Source organism: Poecile atricapillus, chromosome 2, assembly GCF_030490865.1.
Source record: "Poecile atricapillus isolate bPoeAtr1 chromosome 2, bPoeAtr1.hap1, whole genome shotgun sequence".
Lineage (NCBI taxonomy): Eukaryota > Metazoa > Chordata > Aves > Passeriformes > Paridae > Poecile > Poecile atricapillus.
Genome location: NC_081250.1, coordinates 80,627,952 through 80,642,996, shown reverse-complemented (window position 1 = coordinate 80,642,996; position 15,045 = coordinate 80,627,952). Strand labels below are relative to the sequence as shown.

Below are 15,045 nucleotides of genomic sequence, written 5' to 3'. Positions count from 1 at the left end.
TAATACTTGCTTTTTCTGAAAGACCAGAACTTGCAAAGCAATGGAAAATGTTACATTTTATTTCCTTTACCATCCTGGTTTATTACCAGGCTTAGATTCTCTAGCTTCATAGGGGCTGAACAAGCTTCTCCAATTTCATAGTGGAAAACAGCAACTCCCATTCTAGCGGGTAGCATCTACTTTTTATTTTACATAAGACTGAACTATTCAAAACAGCACATCCACTGTGTCATAAAACTTCACAATAAATTTCACTGTCTATAAAATGTTGATTAGTCATGCAGCAGTCTGTAATAAAATCCCATAAATCCCACAAAGCTGCATCCTGCTGATTTACAATGCACTTGCAGAGAAAAAATAGCCCAATATACAACTTCATGCTTTATTGTTGCATTATTGCCACATTGACGATTACAGAAAATTTCTTTTGCAGTTATTTCAAGGTAACATCTGAACATCTCCTGTCCTTATATGCTACTGTAAGATATTTAAAAAGTATCAATAACCATTGGCAAGAAATCCAGTTCACCAGTTATGATTATTTTGGCCAAGGTAATGCTTGGGTAAGGACACCTATGTATAAACATGGATACCTCCCAACAATATATAATATGCTTTCATACAGAGACATTTTCTAATCAGGTATGAATTTCAGCACTCTAAAAGCTATCTTAAGAGCCATACTTCATTGTACAAACACATCTATCTAAGTAATCAAAGACAAAACTCAGGTATTATCTATATATGCTGTATATATTGCATTAACAACCAGGAGCAGTAGTTTGTAATTTGAAAGCATCCATGCTCCTAACTTTTACTGTCAGAAAGGATGTGGTATAGCTTTCAAAACCATTTCTACTTATTACGAGACATGGAGCCGAGGTACCCAGCCCCACCTCACTGTGTGCCTCCACACTGAGGTTTAGTTTTCCACTGCTGTCAATGGAGCCAAGAGTGATCAAGCTCAACCTGAAAGAGCCTTCCCTTTGGTCAATGATGCCATACCTAAACTCTGCTGACTGTCCTGACTGCAACACCACTGACTACAGAGGGCTCTAAACCCTGCTTCAGATGCAGGCACAGCATGAGGCAGAGATGAATCCCACCCAGCTCCCCCTCAGGCCAGCAGGTACCTGAACTGACTGCGATGGTTGCTGACACAGCACATGGACAGCTACGGTGCACCATCAACCACCTCCTGTCCTTAGTCTGCAAACATTCCTGCCAGCAAATCATCTTCTGCAGAGGTTCCAAGAGGCTCAACAATGCTACCCTTATGAATGAGTTGCTCAGGTGTGAATCCCTTGTACACTCATAAGAAACTACAAACAAGGCCTCTGCTGCATCAGAAACAGAAAACAGATTTGAAAAGTTACACATATTCTAATACAGAATAATTCTTACAAACATTCTTTCCTTAAGGCACGTATAGTTTCTAATCAAATTGAAAGTAAGGACTGCATATATAGATTGTATATCTTTCCCTGGGTTTCAAATAAATATGTCCATGCAAATAATTTGCAAAACATCATTTCCATTTCAAGCCTATGAAGAGATGGAAATGTCTGGTCCCTTGCACCCACATGAAGTGAGTTATTCCACTTGTGAAATGGGCCATATTTTCCAGTATTTTGTTGCAGTTGTTTTAAATCAGCTACTCAGGAAATAATTATTAAATCTGCAGAATTTTAAAAAAATAATAATTTTAAAATTTTCCTTACTGTTTTTTAACCAAAAATGAACTAGTAAAGCCCCAAGTAACCCTAAACTTTCACTTATTTGCCAGGTGAATGGCTGCAGCATTATCTCTCACGTTTTTGACATCATTAAAACTTTATAAGCCTGGAGGCTTTTAAAGGCTGCATTGTAGTCAGTTAAAAACAGAAGAACACATTAAAATAGGTAGAATGTATAAAATTTTTTTCCAGGTTTTTACAGAGGTGAGTTATGGAAGGAAAATTATAGAGCTAAGTTATTCTGAACTGAGAAACCAAATGATTTAACTATGTGGTAAAAATAAAACAATTTGGAAATAACTTTCCTTTCACTTCCTCATATCACTACTGTCATTCAGAATAAGAAGACTAGGAAAAAATATGATGCACAAAAGAGGTTGGATCATAAACATATTTATTCATGCTATCTCTTAACTTCAAAAGGTGATCTCAAATTCTAAATTTAAAAAAGTAAACAGATTTTTCACCAACTTATTTTAAGTTCAATTTGAAGGTTCACAAATTCCTTCAGCTTGGTATTGGAATATACCAATATTGGTGAAATCATCACCTCAAAGATACAGCCCCCAGTGAGACTCATGAGATTGCAAATGAGTTGTCTACAGAAGCAGTGTTCTTGTATTTCTTATTTCTCTCTCCTCTCCATACTCACAGACCACCAGAGGGAAAAATCTCAGCAAGACTGTGAGAGTGCAAAGGGGTGTAAAGAAGATACAGCTGGATCTCTGCTCACTTGAGAATGTATGGGAGCCCCTTCATCATCTCCCTGGTTGAATCCAGAGGGCACTGGGGTGTAACACTGTAGGATACTGAAGGCTGTAAGGGTTCTACATAATCAAGACACAAACTACATAATCATAATTAGACATAACTACGTAATCAACCACTAACTTCTGTCTCAACACACCCAACAAACTCCCTCCAGACAGTGAAGGGCTGTTCTTTCTTATTGGCTTAGCATAAAAGCCACATTAACTATCTGCTATTGTGAGTCCACAACTAGAAGTACAATTTTTAAGCTCATTAATCATATTACTCATACTAAAGTTTTTATCTTGACAGTAAGAAAATCTTACAAAAAAGCACCCCTGATCAGCAAATACTCAATACAAAATTTTCCATCTAGGATAGCAACTGAACAACATCTTCATTTTTATTAACCCTTGAGAATTTAAGTAAAAGAAACAGCATATTATTCTAGATGTCAATTTTACAGATTTGACAGTGTGAATCCTAAAGGGCTTTTGTCTTCTCTTGAAAACTTATTCACTGAGAGCAGTTCGGCAGAGATCCTGATGGGGAGCTCATTTGCGAGGCTGGTGGATGTGCTGTTTGACATGCTGTGGGTGTGGAAGCTTTTCCACAGAAGGATGTGGTTTCTGATGAGCCACCTGAGCTGCAGCTGGAGGGAAGTCCTTATCACCCTGTTTGGAGAACACAGCAGGAAAAGTTTAAGGAATCTTAAAAGTGTACTTCCCAGTTCTAATTGATGTAAATTCTAAAAAACATGAAATCAGATGGAAAACAGTGTTGAATGCTACTTTGGAGTCCCCCTGTACACATTCTGTGTTTTTATTCTTTTAGCCAACTTCATAATTTTTCTTATGCAAGCTTCACTTCTTCCAGTTACACACACTATCCAATAATAAAGCATCTTAATGTGACGATAGGAGAAAAAACCCAAAATATTCCTATCTTCACATGTGTTTGGTTTTCAAAAAGCCACTAGAAAGAACAGACTATTTTAAAAGTAAGTTAAGGCAGCATGAAAAATACCTGAACAAAAAGCCTGCTGTAGGAATCAGAATTGTAGAATGGCCTGATTTGGAAGGAACCTTAATGATCATCCAGTTCCAACATCAATACCGTGGGCAGGGATGTCTTCCACTAGACCAGGTCACTCCATCCAACCTGGCTTTGACCAATTCCAGGGATGGGGCATCCACAACTTCTCTGGGAAACCTGTTCCAGTGCCTCACTACCTCCACAGTAAAGAATCTTTCTTAACATCTGATCTAAACTTACTCTTTCAGTTTTAATCCACTCTCCCTCATCCTGTCATTCCATGCTTTTGTAATTTGACTCTCTGAGTCTTTCTTGTAGGCTCCCTTCAGGCAATGGAGAGCTGCAGCTAAGTCACCCCAAAGCATTCTCTTTTCCAGACTGAACAATGCCAATTCTTTAGGAAGAAAGCAGGATCTAAAACTACTTATGATTCAAATTTTAGGGATGGCTGGATTTTAACTTTAACATGCTCTTTTAACTAGATCTGCTAGTGTTAGGTCTCAGGTGCTGCTGTTGGGCAGTCTCAGTCCAGGAGTTACCTATATGTCACCTATTTACCATTGCCATTTCTAGGGTCAGTCCCAGGAGGCTTTCAATAAGCAACAGGAAACAAATACTCAGTGACAGGGGGACAGCCCCTTCAGAAAGTGGGACAGACACATCATAGTCTAGAAACTCTGGGCATTCCACTAGCTCGTAGGGCAACAACCTTACACCATTTTGTTTTGGTTTTGTTTTAATCACTGTGTTAACTTGTTATATTTTGTATTTTTTTCTCTACTACAACTCACTACCTATTTTCAGAGGTCTGCTCTCCTCAGACTGGATCAACATTTTCTACCTTCTCTTCCCTAATATTGCCAACTCCCCATTCCTTATGGGCTAAGGAAAATGGCATCAGCTCATTCTTTCCACCTATGGCATTTGACACAACCACAGCATCGTATAGTAAACCACACTACAAACCCCAGTGATGTAAGGTAACCACATAAAGCCATGATAAAAACCCTGCCACAATGAACATATTACCGATTACATGATTAAATGGCTAGTTAATACTAAGGATTTACAGGTCCTGCCTGATCTTAAAGTCCAGGGAATAACACCCTTAATCTCAAGTACCCCAAGGCACATATGGTGGCTGAAATGCAGTATCTTCAAGCATATATCCTTACAGGCAGGAGGGCTGCTCCTCATCACAGATCAAGCTACAGAGGCAGTTTAATATGCAGCCACTTCCGAAGGAAATGAATTCAGTAATATCTACCTTAGATATAAAAAGATGATATAATAAACTTGAAGTGCTAAAATTCAAAGAAAAATGGTGGAAATTATTTCAATGAATAATTTCTGTTTCACACAAACCCAGAAAGAATGGTCAAACGGCCTTACACAAATATAGAAAAGCCAAAGCCTCTTCTTACAAAAGAGAAAGGGGTATGAAAAATACTGATTTTGCTCTGATTGGTGGTAATTCTGAAAAGCTTACAGTAGTTTTGCTCATTGAGAGAAATTTACTGATAATCTTACCCTAGCAATGACACCGGAGATGAATACCGCTGGCTTAGGCGGGCTGAAAAAAATCAGAGGGATTATTTGTACCAGTTATTTAGAAGGCAAAAATGAAAAGGAAATCACACATACAGTGCAAAAAAAAGGAGGCATTTTTGGAATCTGATTAATGTTTCAAATAGACAAGATAAACTTCCTCTTCAAATGACTATTGCCTTAATAGTACTTATTGCAGCTAAAACCACACCTGTAAATTCTGGCTTCTATTACTTCACATTGATTGTGACAGCAGAAAGAGGCTAGTTCAATTATACTGCTTCTTAAAGCCAAGTCTTTGTTTGCATTGGTTTCTTAATCCTCAAATTTTATACGTAAACTGCCAGCAGTACTTTAGGCTTAGCATATTTGTATTGCACAATGAAAACTGTAGCTGGACTAAAGTCACTGCTGTGTTAGAGAATAAAATAAATTTCAAGTTTACATCAGTCAATCAATTGCATAAGAATTCAGGGTCACAGAAAGAGTAACATTCTGTACTTTAAATCATAGACTTTCAAGCAGGTAGTCTATTACAAGAAAAAGGAACATGTCTGCAATCAAACAAATATTAAAAAACATAAAGCAAAGCCTTTCCTGGTTTCTCATTTGCAGACCCTCCATCCAAACCAACAGGAATAGACTCTCCACAGCCAGAGTTCTCTGAAGCTTGGTCAGCACAAGCCATCAGTTTCCGTGGGTCACGGATCTCCTGAACTGACCACCTGGAGGCCACAGCACAGCCACATTCAACTGCTCACCCTGCTGGCATTGCCAGTGTCTAAATTACAGACACTCAGCAACCTCAGTGCTTCCATGGCAAGTAAACTACTTGAAGTCTGCAGAAGGTTTGAGACCTGGAGCTCCAGAAAATCTCCACAACAGAGGTAATTCTCTTGTAAGAAAACCATGTAACCTGAGGCACTACAAAGGGAAGCAGAGTGGGGAGGTGAAGGTGTCCCTCCCCCTGAGAACATCTGTAACTGAGGACTCAGAGCAGCTGGTTCATTAACGTGGATCACAAGAAGGGTTCTACCCTGAGATGTTACAGCTCACAAGGCTGGAACAACACAAAACACACACAAATCAAATCACTTATTAGAGGAATGATAGTGATTACTATGGTGCACTTTACAACTACATAGCTTGTAAAAATTTATTACCATGATGTTGTGTGAAGTTAAGATAACAAGCAGCACAGTAGTAGACTTAATATAATGAACTCATAAATATTGCTTGAGCCCTGTTTAAGTCATGGTATTGCTACTCACTCTCTGAACAGCTTGGTTATTTAACAAGGCTCAGCATTTCTTCTAGAAAGTTTTAAAAAGTCAGAAAGATAGGGTTAAAAAAAAATGAGAAAGGAAGAGAGTTCTGCTCTAAAATACTTCCATGGGAGAGTAACAGTGGTATTTCCTGCAATAGAAAATAACTGATAGCTGTATTAGACTTTTTCAATCCAATTTTCTGTCAGTACAAACTAACAACAAGCAAAGACCAATAGCAAAACACTTCCATTTCATTCTAATTGTACTGAGCAAATTAGTATGTTACAGTCTGCATGAGACTTACTGGATGATGAGTAACAAACTCAAAGAAATAACTCAGAGAAAATACAGATGTACTGCAGTGGCTCAAGGTGTGACTCACACACTTACACCCTGACATTATAAAGGAAATGAACAGTAAATAGGAAAAAACCAAAAAAGTATGGCAATTTATTCTTCAACTGTACATGGAATCCGGCTTTAGTCACACTCAGAGAAACTTTTTTTTGCTTGACATTGTATTATTAACAATACTGGATAGTGAAAAAGTCAAATCAGATGAATTTTTAAAAAAATATTCTTAACATGACCTTTGAATGTTCATTATGCTTGGATGATGCATGAAATTCAAATCAACATTTCCCCAATAAAGCCTCTATTTGCTGAATGCACCATGAGCTGTTCACCAACTACTACACTGCTGTATGGTTCATAATTCTTGCTTTAAAAACAACTGCAATGCTCCATGGCTCTGGCCAAAAATGACAACCAGAAGGAATCTCTTGCATAACAGTTATTTTGAACACATCTTTTACCACTGCAAATCGCAAAAATCTTCTCAGAAACCCCAGTCTCCTGTTGAAATGTCCTGCTATTTATTATTATTCAAAGCACCCAAACTTGCAAGTGTTAAGTCTCCTAAGTACATGATAGAGCTGGATAGAGTTAGAATTTTTGGTAGATTTCTGTACTTAATTTAATTGTACATTCTTTTGTCTTAGGAATTAGACTGAAGATCATGTAAAGATCATCGTCATCTTCAGATAAGCTAAAATCCAGTCTGAGGTTTATGCTTCAGGAGGCATTTCAGAAGCAGCTAGCACATCTTTTTAAAGAAGACAAAAGTTGGCAGTGTAGGAATCCAAAAATGGAGAGACTTTTCTCTGTTTGTCCTATTCTCCAAAAAAGTATTAATCCTATTTGCCACTGACAGAAAGGCTTCCAAATATCCCTGGGTTAAACCAGGATTTATAAAAAAATTAAGTACAAGGTAGTAGAATGTTTAGTATGCCACTGAGGTGAAAAATATAGATTTTAGAGGGTTTAATACATGGAGTAAAAATGGAGGAAAAAAGGCATAGCTTTTAGCCCTTCTTCCTTCTTCTCCATGATTCTGCAGTATTTAAAAGCACAAAGAGTGATTGGTTGAAAGTTAGTTGCAGTTTTAGTTACTTAAGTAGATATAGAAAACTTATTTGTTAAAATATAAAAACAATACATGTGTTTCTAGTTAATAGGGTAAAAATAGACATAAAGATGAGGCCGCTGCGTGGTTCGGGGCCATTTTGTACCATCAGAGCAAAATGAGCCAGGTTGTGGTGAATTGAACTTGTCCAGATAGTCTGAGGAGACCTGCCAAGTTTTGTAATAACATCCTAATAAACACGAGAAACAAGATTCTAACGAGCTTTGGAGTTTTCTTTGAACCCAGAGAACAGAGATAAAGGGGACTCCCTGTGAGAGAGTATCCCAAAAGAGCTCAGCCCAAAGGGGACTGAGAAATACAGGAGTGAAAAAAAGTGCAGAAGAAGTGCAGCAGAATCGAGAAAAGAAAAAACAAATTGAAAAGTTACACAGCAGTACCATTTTCCTAGTAAAAACTATTATTCGTCAGACACAAAGCATTTATCTTGAACGCTATCCCAACCTAACATATTCAGCCTTGTTTGTATGCAACGCATTCTGTGACTGTCTTTAGTTACCCTGCCTTGGAAACAGGACACTGATTAGGGCTCTCCCATAGGTGTGGTAGACACAAAACCGCTTCACTTAGGGTTCATGCGGCACATTCTAGGATAGTGCTGACACATAGGGAACAACCTAACAGGAAAACAGAGTTGTAAAAGGTATCTATGCCCAGATGCAGCTGGAACAGTTTTCTCCTCGACTTTCTCCCTTGTTTTCCATCTCCATGGATTTTTGACTGGACTCTTCCTGCTTCATACTAGATTTTCAGCTTTTAAATGAAAGAACTAATGGGAATGCTGACCCAGCTTCCAGCACAAATGCCTCTGTCCTCCATCCACAAAAATCTTGCAGAAACCCTGGCATTTGTTTCTGGCTGTCCCAAGTTTCCATGATTAGCTGCAGGTGCACATGGTAACAAGGCTTCACCTCTCTATTTAACTCATTACACAGGCAAAATGCTTTGCTCCTACGGAAGACACACCAGCCTAACAATAACTTCATTTCCATATATTTATTATCCTGTAGCAGGGAAAAAGACAGAAAGCTGGCCAGAAATGAGAATGATTGAGTGTGTCAGTATTTATATCCTTTGTCAAGCCACTGGCTTTCCTTATATTTCTACCAGATTACATTGTTTCAGAAAAAAAAATCTTAAAAAAATTAATATATTTGATGATCTGTAGAGCCAGAACCAGGCCAGAGCATATATAATCACACATCTATACTAATGAAGAATTCAACAGATCAGAGAAAGGCCTGGATAATCAGTCACTGATTTAATTTCATTCCTAATGAAAGAAATTTTTCCACAGATGAACTTTGTCGTAATAAATTCAGTCTCTACTGCCAGGCTCCCAAACCATGGCCTTTTGTGGACCCAGATTATCTGCCACAACCACAACTCTGCAATTGCACTCTGCGACATCTGCTGGGATTGCAGTGTTGCAACATCACTCATTATCTTTCCCAAGAAACTCCTGAAAACAGAAACAAAAATGGAGAACCGGCACAGGCTATCATTGCTACATTTACAATACACTTTCAAGTGCTTCAATTTCTACTGATGTTTTATGCAAAGCATAACCTATATTTCCAGTATTTTGTAAGATGTGATGGTTGTTCTAAGGATATACTTAATCTGATGAAAATCTGTTTGAGAGACATTGCTTTGAAGATGCAGCATTCCTTTTTCTAGGCATCAGTAAACAATGAAGCAAAAAAAATTATTTCCTGACAAAAACTGATTTCATTTATACATATATGTGCTTTATAGCTATTTAATGCATACATTTATTTAAAGTTAATTAATAGCTACAGCTGATATTGTGTAAGTAACACAGTTTTGTGTTTGCCAAGACTGGTTAGTGTTTGTGTCAATACTTTCAGAGAAAATTCTTATTTTAACATATGGAGAAAAAGAACACCTCTATTAAGATCTAAGAGTTCAGAGAACTTATCCTGATTTTATATGTGCGATGCTGCACCTGTTTAACATCAGATTCTCTACCAGATTAATTTATCCTGACTGTTCAAATAGAATAAAGGTTTCTATTATTTCATAATACTTAGCTTAAATAAGATCTTTATCTGACATGGAAGGTAAATCACAAAGAAGATGAAATAACATGAAAAGATCATTAAGTAGATTAAATGAGGCATTAATAATACTAAAATCTTATGCCTTCGCCTTAGAGGGATTGGTTGAAACGAAGTATGATATACATACTGTAAAGACAGTGATAGAAGCTAGTCACTATGAGGCCACAGAACACACATAGGGCAGATGAGTATTTATCCAACTCCATTAAAACAGAATTTGACTAAATCAGTTTTCTGATTTAACTGGGAAATTTACAGTTAATTCTAACAATAAATGCAGTGAATGTGCACACATACGTGCAGAGGCTGTGCATGTATACACACAGAGATTACACAAATTCACAGCTGTTTCAAGTGGTCCCAAATGCAGAACAAAGCCGAGTACATTGCTGTGGGGGAGATGAACACCTGCAGCCACTCTGGAGCACCCAAATTGCCTACTGCATCCCTTACCTGATAGGATGGATTGGATCTAATGGTGGCTTCCAGCAGCAGTTTGAACAGCAGATCCAGTCTGGAGGAAGGACTGTGAGCACTGCTCACAGTGCAATCCAAACCAAAGGGCTCTATTCAGAGTTGACAAAACCAGGAAACACCCCCACGCATAAGCATCATTCCTGTTCACATGAACATAAAAGCTCCTAAAATGGGAAATGGGTCTCACTGCAGCCAGAAAGTGCAGAAGGTGAGTGCCCCATGTACGCTGGTGATCAGAAAAAGCAAAAGAACATGCTAAGACAAGGAAAGAATGAGAGAAAGCAATAGTAAAAATAGTACCTCACAGTATACCTTAATTAAAATATGTTAATCAGGCCAGGAACACCTGTTGAGGGTTAGGTGGGAATTTTTACCCATTATGTGCTGGGAAACCTAACTACCGGTACTTAAGGGTGCTCACAAAGGACAAAGAATAGCCGGGCCCAGGGTGGCGGGGGGAAGGGGGCAGAAAAAGGAGGGTGGGGACAGTTTTTAGCTGGCTTTTTCCTCGGCTTCGGGGAAGAAGGACGTTCGTGCGCTGGGTCGCGGAGCTGCTTCTTCTCCTTCTCCCCTCTTGGTTGGTGGCCTCGCACCCGCTGTCCTGCCAGGCATCGCCGTGGAGCTGCTGATACACCTCATCCACCAGCCCAGGATCTCAGCTCGTCCCTGCAGTTCCAGCTGACTGTTTCCTCGGAGCCCTGCAAGAGCACCGGGACTGACTGCCCGAGGGGTTTGTGAAAACAAAGCCTCTCCTCCATCCCGTCTCAGCCGAGAAAGCTGTCCCGGAGTCCCTGGTTCTGTTCTCTTGTTATTGCTGTAGTTATTGTTTGTTTGTTTACCTGGTTATACTAGTAAAGAACTGTTATTCCTATCCCCAGATCTCTGCCTGAAAGCCCCTTAATTTCAAAATTATAATAATTCGGAGGGAGGGGGTCTACATTCTTTCATCCCAAGGGAGGCTCCTGCTCTCCCTAGCAGACGCCTGTCTTCTAGAACCAAGACAGATTTTGGCCGCCCATCGTGGGGCACTGAGAGAAAAAGGGCAAAAAAGGAATAACAGTTCTTAAATAACCTAACTTTTGTGTGCTGGATTTAGAAACCTTGTTAGGTAAAACCATGTTGTTTAGCTTACCCAGGTTCGTGGGCCATGTGGTCACAGCTATATTTCTCCCATTTGCTGCACCTTACCTAAATATGAGTCCTATAACTAAGGCTACTGTGGCTATTATCCAGCTTGTTTTGTGGGTTGATAAGGTGAGGAATTCATGGATGTTTAACGTCCTCTGGACGGCGGGCTCATGGATTCAGAGCTGTCACACACTAACTGGATGGTTTTCAGGTTACTTCAATAATGGTACCTACTGGGAGAAAAAGACAGCTGGGGAAATTTTCTCCCAACCTTTCACCCAGTTCCTTGAGCCTACCCCGCCAGTTTTCAAAGGGTTAAAATCTTCTCTGGATGCTAATGACATCATACAGTGGCTGGTGCTGCTGATAGGCCTGTTCTACCTAGCCTTCAGAGACAAAGGGAAAGAGACCGGAGGTGCTGCTCCACAGCCTGGCACAGCCCCAGAGCGAGGGGGTGCTGCTCCAGAGCCTGGCACAACCCCAGAGACAGAGAGTGGTGCTCCAGAGCCTGGCACAGCCCCAGATACAGGGAGTGCTGCTCCAGAGCCTGCCCCTGCCCCACAGCCCACCTCAGAAATGAACCACCCAGAGTGGGTGGGGGTGCTGGTGAAGGAGATGCATGAGATGGGCCAGATGCTAAAGGAGTGCATTTACTCAGCTGCTGGGAAACCCTCCCCCTGCCCCAAAGAGGGAGAGTCTGATGGTGCAGCAGTGGAACCCACAGATGTTACAACCGTCCAGGCTCCAGCTGAACCACAAGGGCAGTCACAGCCAGCAGCTGTTGCCCCTGTAGAAACGAGGAAGTCTAAGATGAAATCACAGCACTCTGCTGATAAGGATAAGAAAGGAGGGTCCTCACAACCCACAGGGGAGCCAGAAGTTGAAATCATCACTGAGTCTCTGACATATGACAGTCTCCGTAAGTTACAAAAAGACATTGTGAGGCGAGGGCGTGAGCCTTATACCACCTGGTTACTTCGGGTCTGGGACCTTATGGGTACAGGCGTGCAGCTGGATGGTGGTGAGGCAAGGAATGTGGGACCCTTGACGCAGGACTCAGGTGTGAATCAGATATTCGTCAGGGAGCAAGGGCCCCTTTCCCTCTGGAAGCGGCTTTTGATGAGTGTAAGAGAAAGGTTTGTCCACAGAGAGAATGGAAGAGCACTATCATAGAAGGGAATGGAAAACCATTGAGGAAGGGATCCAACAGCTGAGAGAAGTGGCGATATTAGAAGTCCTTTTTGGAAGGGGTGGACAGCATGATAATGACCCCGACAAAGTCAGGTGCACTGGGCAGATGTTGTGGAGTCTGGCAAATCTAGGGCCACGTGACTACACCACCTATATTGCAACAATTAATGCCGATAACGGCCGAGAGACGGTGGGTTCTGTTGCCACCAGGCTTAGAAATTATAACAGTATGGTCCATGGCCCACATCAGGCTAAGATTTCTGCTGTGATTAAGGAACTCAAAGAGGAGATGAGGGAAATGAGGGAAGAGATGAGGAAGAGCAGTTCCCATATGGCACCAGTGCGGGTCACAAGCCCAAAACTCCAAGCCCCACATCCCCCAGCTAGAGAGAGAGGGTACACCTCACGAACTGAGCTGTGGTTCTTTCTACGTGACCATGGGGAAGACATGGGAAAGTGAGATGGGAAACCCACTTCTGCCCTGGCAGCACGAGTGCGTCAACTCAGGCAGGGAACCAGTAACCAGAAAGGTTCCACTAAAGTGAAGGTAGCCTCAACCTCCCGTGACAAAACTGCCAGATATGACAGAAAAGAGGATGATCCTCTTGAAGGAACCTCTAGCATGTATGCCCAAGGAGGAGAGGATGACCAGTGCTAGAGGGGCCCTGCCTCTAGCCAGGAAGAGGCACGGGAAAACCGGGTCTTTTGGACGGTGTGGATCCGATGGCCTGGCACATCAGAGCCACAAAAATACGAAGCTTTAGTTGATACTGGTGCACAGTGTACCCCAATGCCATCAGGACATGTGGGGGCAGAACCTGTTTCCATTGCTGGGGTGACGGGGGGATCGCAGCAGTTGACTCTGTTGGAAGCTGAGGTGAGCCTGACTGGGAGAGAGTGGCAGAAACATCCCATTGTGACTGGCCCAGAGGCCCCGTGTATTCTGGGCATGGACTTCCTTCGAAATGGCTATTACAAAGACCCAAATGGACTCAGGTGGGCTTTTGAAATAGCTGCTGTGGAGGCAGAGGACATTAAGCAATTGAACACCTTGCCTGAACTATCAGAAAACCCATCTGCAGTAAGACTCCTGAAGGTGGAAGAACAGCGAGTGCCAATTGCCACCTCGACGGTGCACCGCCGACAGTATAAGACAAATCGAGATGCTGTGATCCCCATCCACAAAATGATCCGAGAACTGGAGAGCCAAGGGGTGGTCAGCAAAACCCACTCACCCTTCAACAGCCCCATCTGGCCTGTGCGCAAGTCTGACAGAGAATAGAAATTGACTGTGGACTATCGTGCATTGAATGAAGTGACTCCACCGCTGAGCGCTGCCGTGCCAGACATGCTGGAGCTCCAGTATGAGCTGGAGTCCAAAGCAGCGAAGTGGTACGCCACTATCGACATTGCTAATGCATTTTTCTCCATTCCCTTGGCAGCAGAATGCAGGCCTCAGTTTGCCTTCACGTGGAGGGGAGTGCAGTACACCTGGAACCGACTGCCCCAGGGGTGGAAGCACAGCCCCACCATCTGCCATGGACTGATCCAGGCTGCACTGGAAAAGGGTGAGGTTCCAGAACATCTGCAGTACATTGATGACATCATTGTGTGGGGGAACACAGCAGTGGAAGTATTTGAGAAAGGAGAAAAGATCATCCAGATTCTGCTAGAAGCTGGCTTTGCCATCAAGAAGAACAAAGTCAAAGGACCTGCTCGAGAGATCCAGTTCCTGGGAGTAAAGTGGCAAGATGAGCGGCGTCAGATTCCCACTGAGGTCGTCAATAAGATCACTGCAATGTCTCCACCAGCCAACAAGAAGGAAACACAAGCTTTCCTAGGTGCCATAGGTTTTTGGAGGATGCACATTCCTGAGTACAGCCAGATCGTGAGCCCTCTCTACCTGGGTACCCGAAAAAAGAATGATTTCCACTGGGGCCCTGAACAGCAGCAAGCCTTTGCTCAGATCAAACAGGAGATTGCTCATGCAGTAGCCCTTGGCCCAGTCAGAACAGGACCAGACGTGAAGAACGTGCTCTACTCTGCAGCTGGGAACAATGGTTTGTCCTGGAGCCTTTGGCAGAAAGTGCCTGGGGAGACTCGAGGCCGACCACTGGGATTCTGGAGCCGAAGCTACAGAGGGTCCGAAGCCAACTACACTCCCACAGAGAAGGAAATCTTAGCTGCCTATGAAGGAGTCCAAGCCGCCTCAGAAGTGATTGGCACAGAAGCACAACTCCTCCTGGCACCCCGACTGCCAGTGCTGGGGTGGATGTTCAAAAGAAAAGTTCCTGCTACTCACCACGCCACCGACGCTACATGGAGCAAGTGGATCGCCCTCATCA

The 15,045-nt window shown here is 42.0% G+C and overlaps 1 protein-coding gene across 2 annotated transcripts in view; it reads right to left on the bottom strand.

Moving 5' to 3' along the window:
* Positions 1–15,045, bottom strand: part of DAP (death associated protein) — a 109,499-nt gene that overhangs the window by 42,736 nt on the left and 51,718 nt on the right. The window contains exons 3-4 of one of the 2 annotated variants that reach the window (XM_058831696.1): positions 5,052–5,094; positions 164–3,160 (exon numbers count right to left, since the gene is read on the bottom strand). The exons of the other annotated variant lie outside the window; for it this stretch is intronic. Of the exons in view, the coding sequence (XP_058687679.1) occupies positions 3,041–3,160; positions 5,052–5,094 (163 nt within the window). The 3' untranslated portion in view covers positions 164–3,040. Of the gene's footprint in view, positions 1–163; positions 3,161–5,051; positions 5,095–15,045 lie in introns of those variants that run through there. 2 annotated transcript variants of the gene reach the window in all.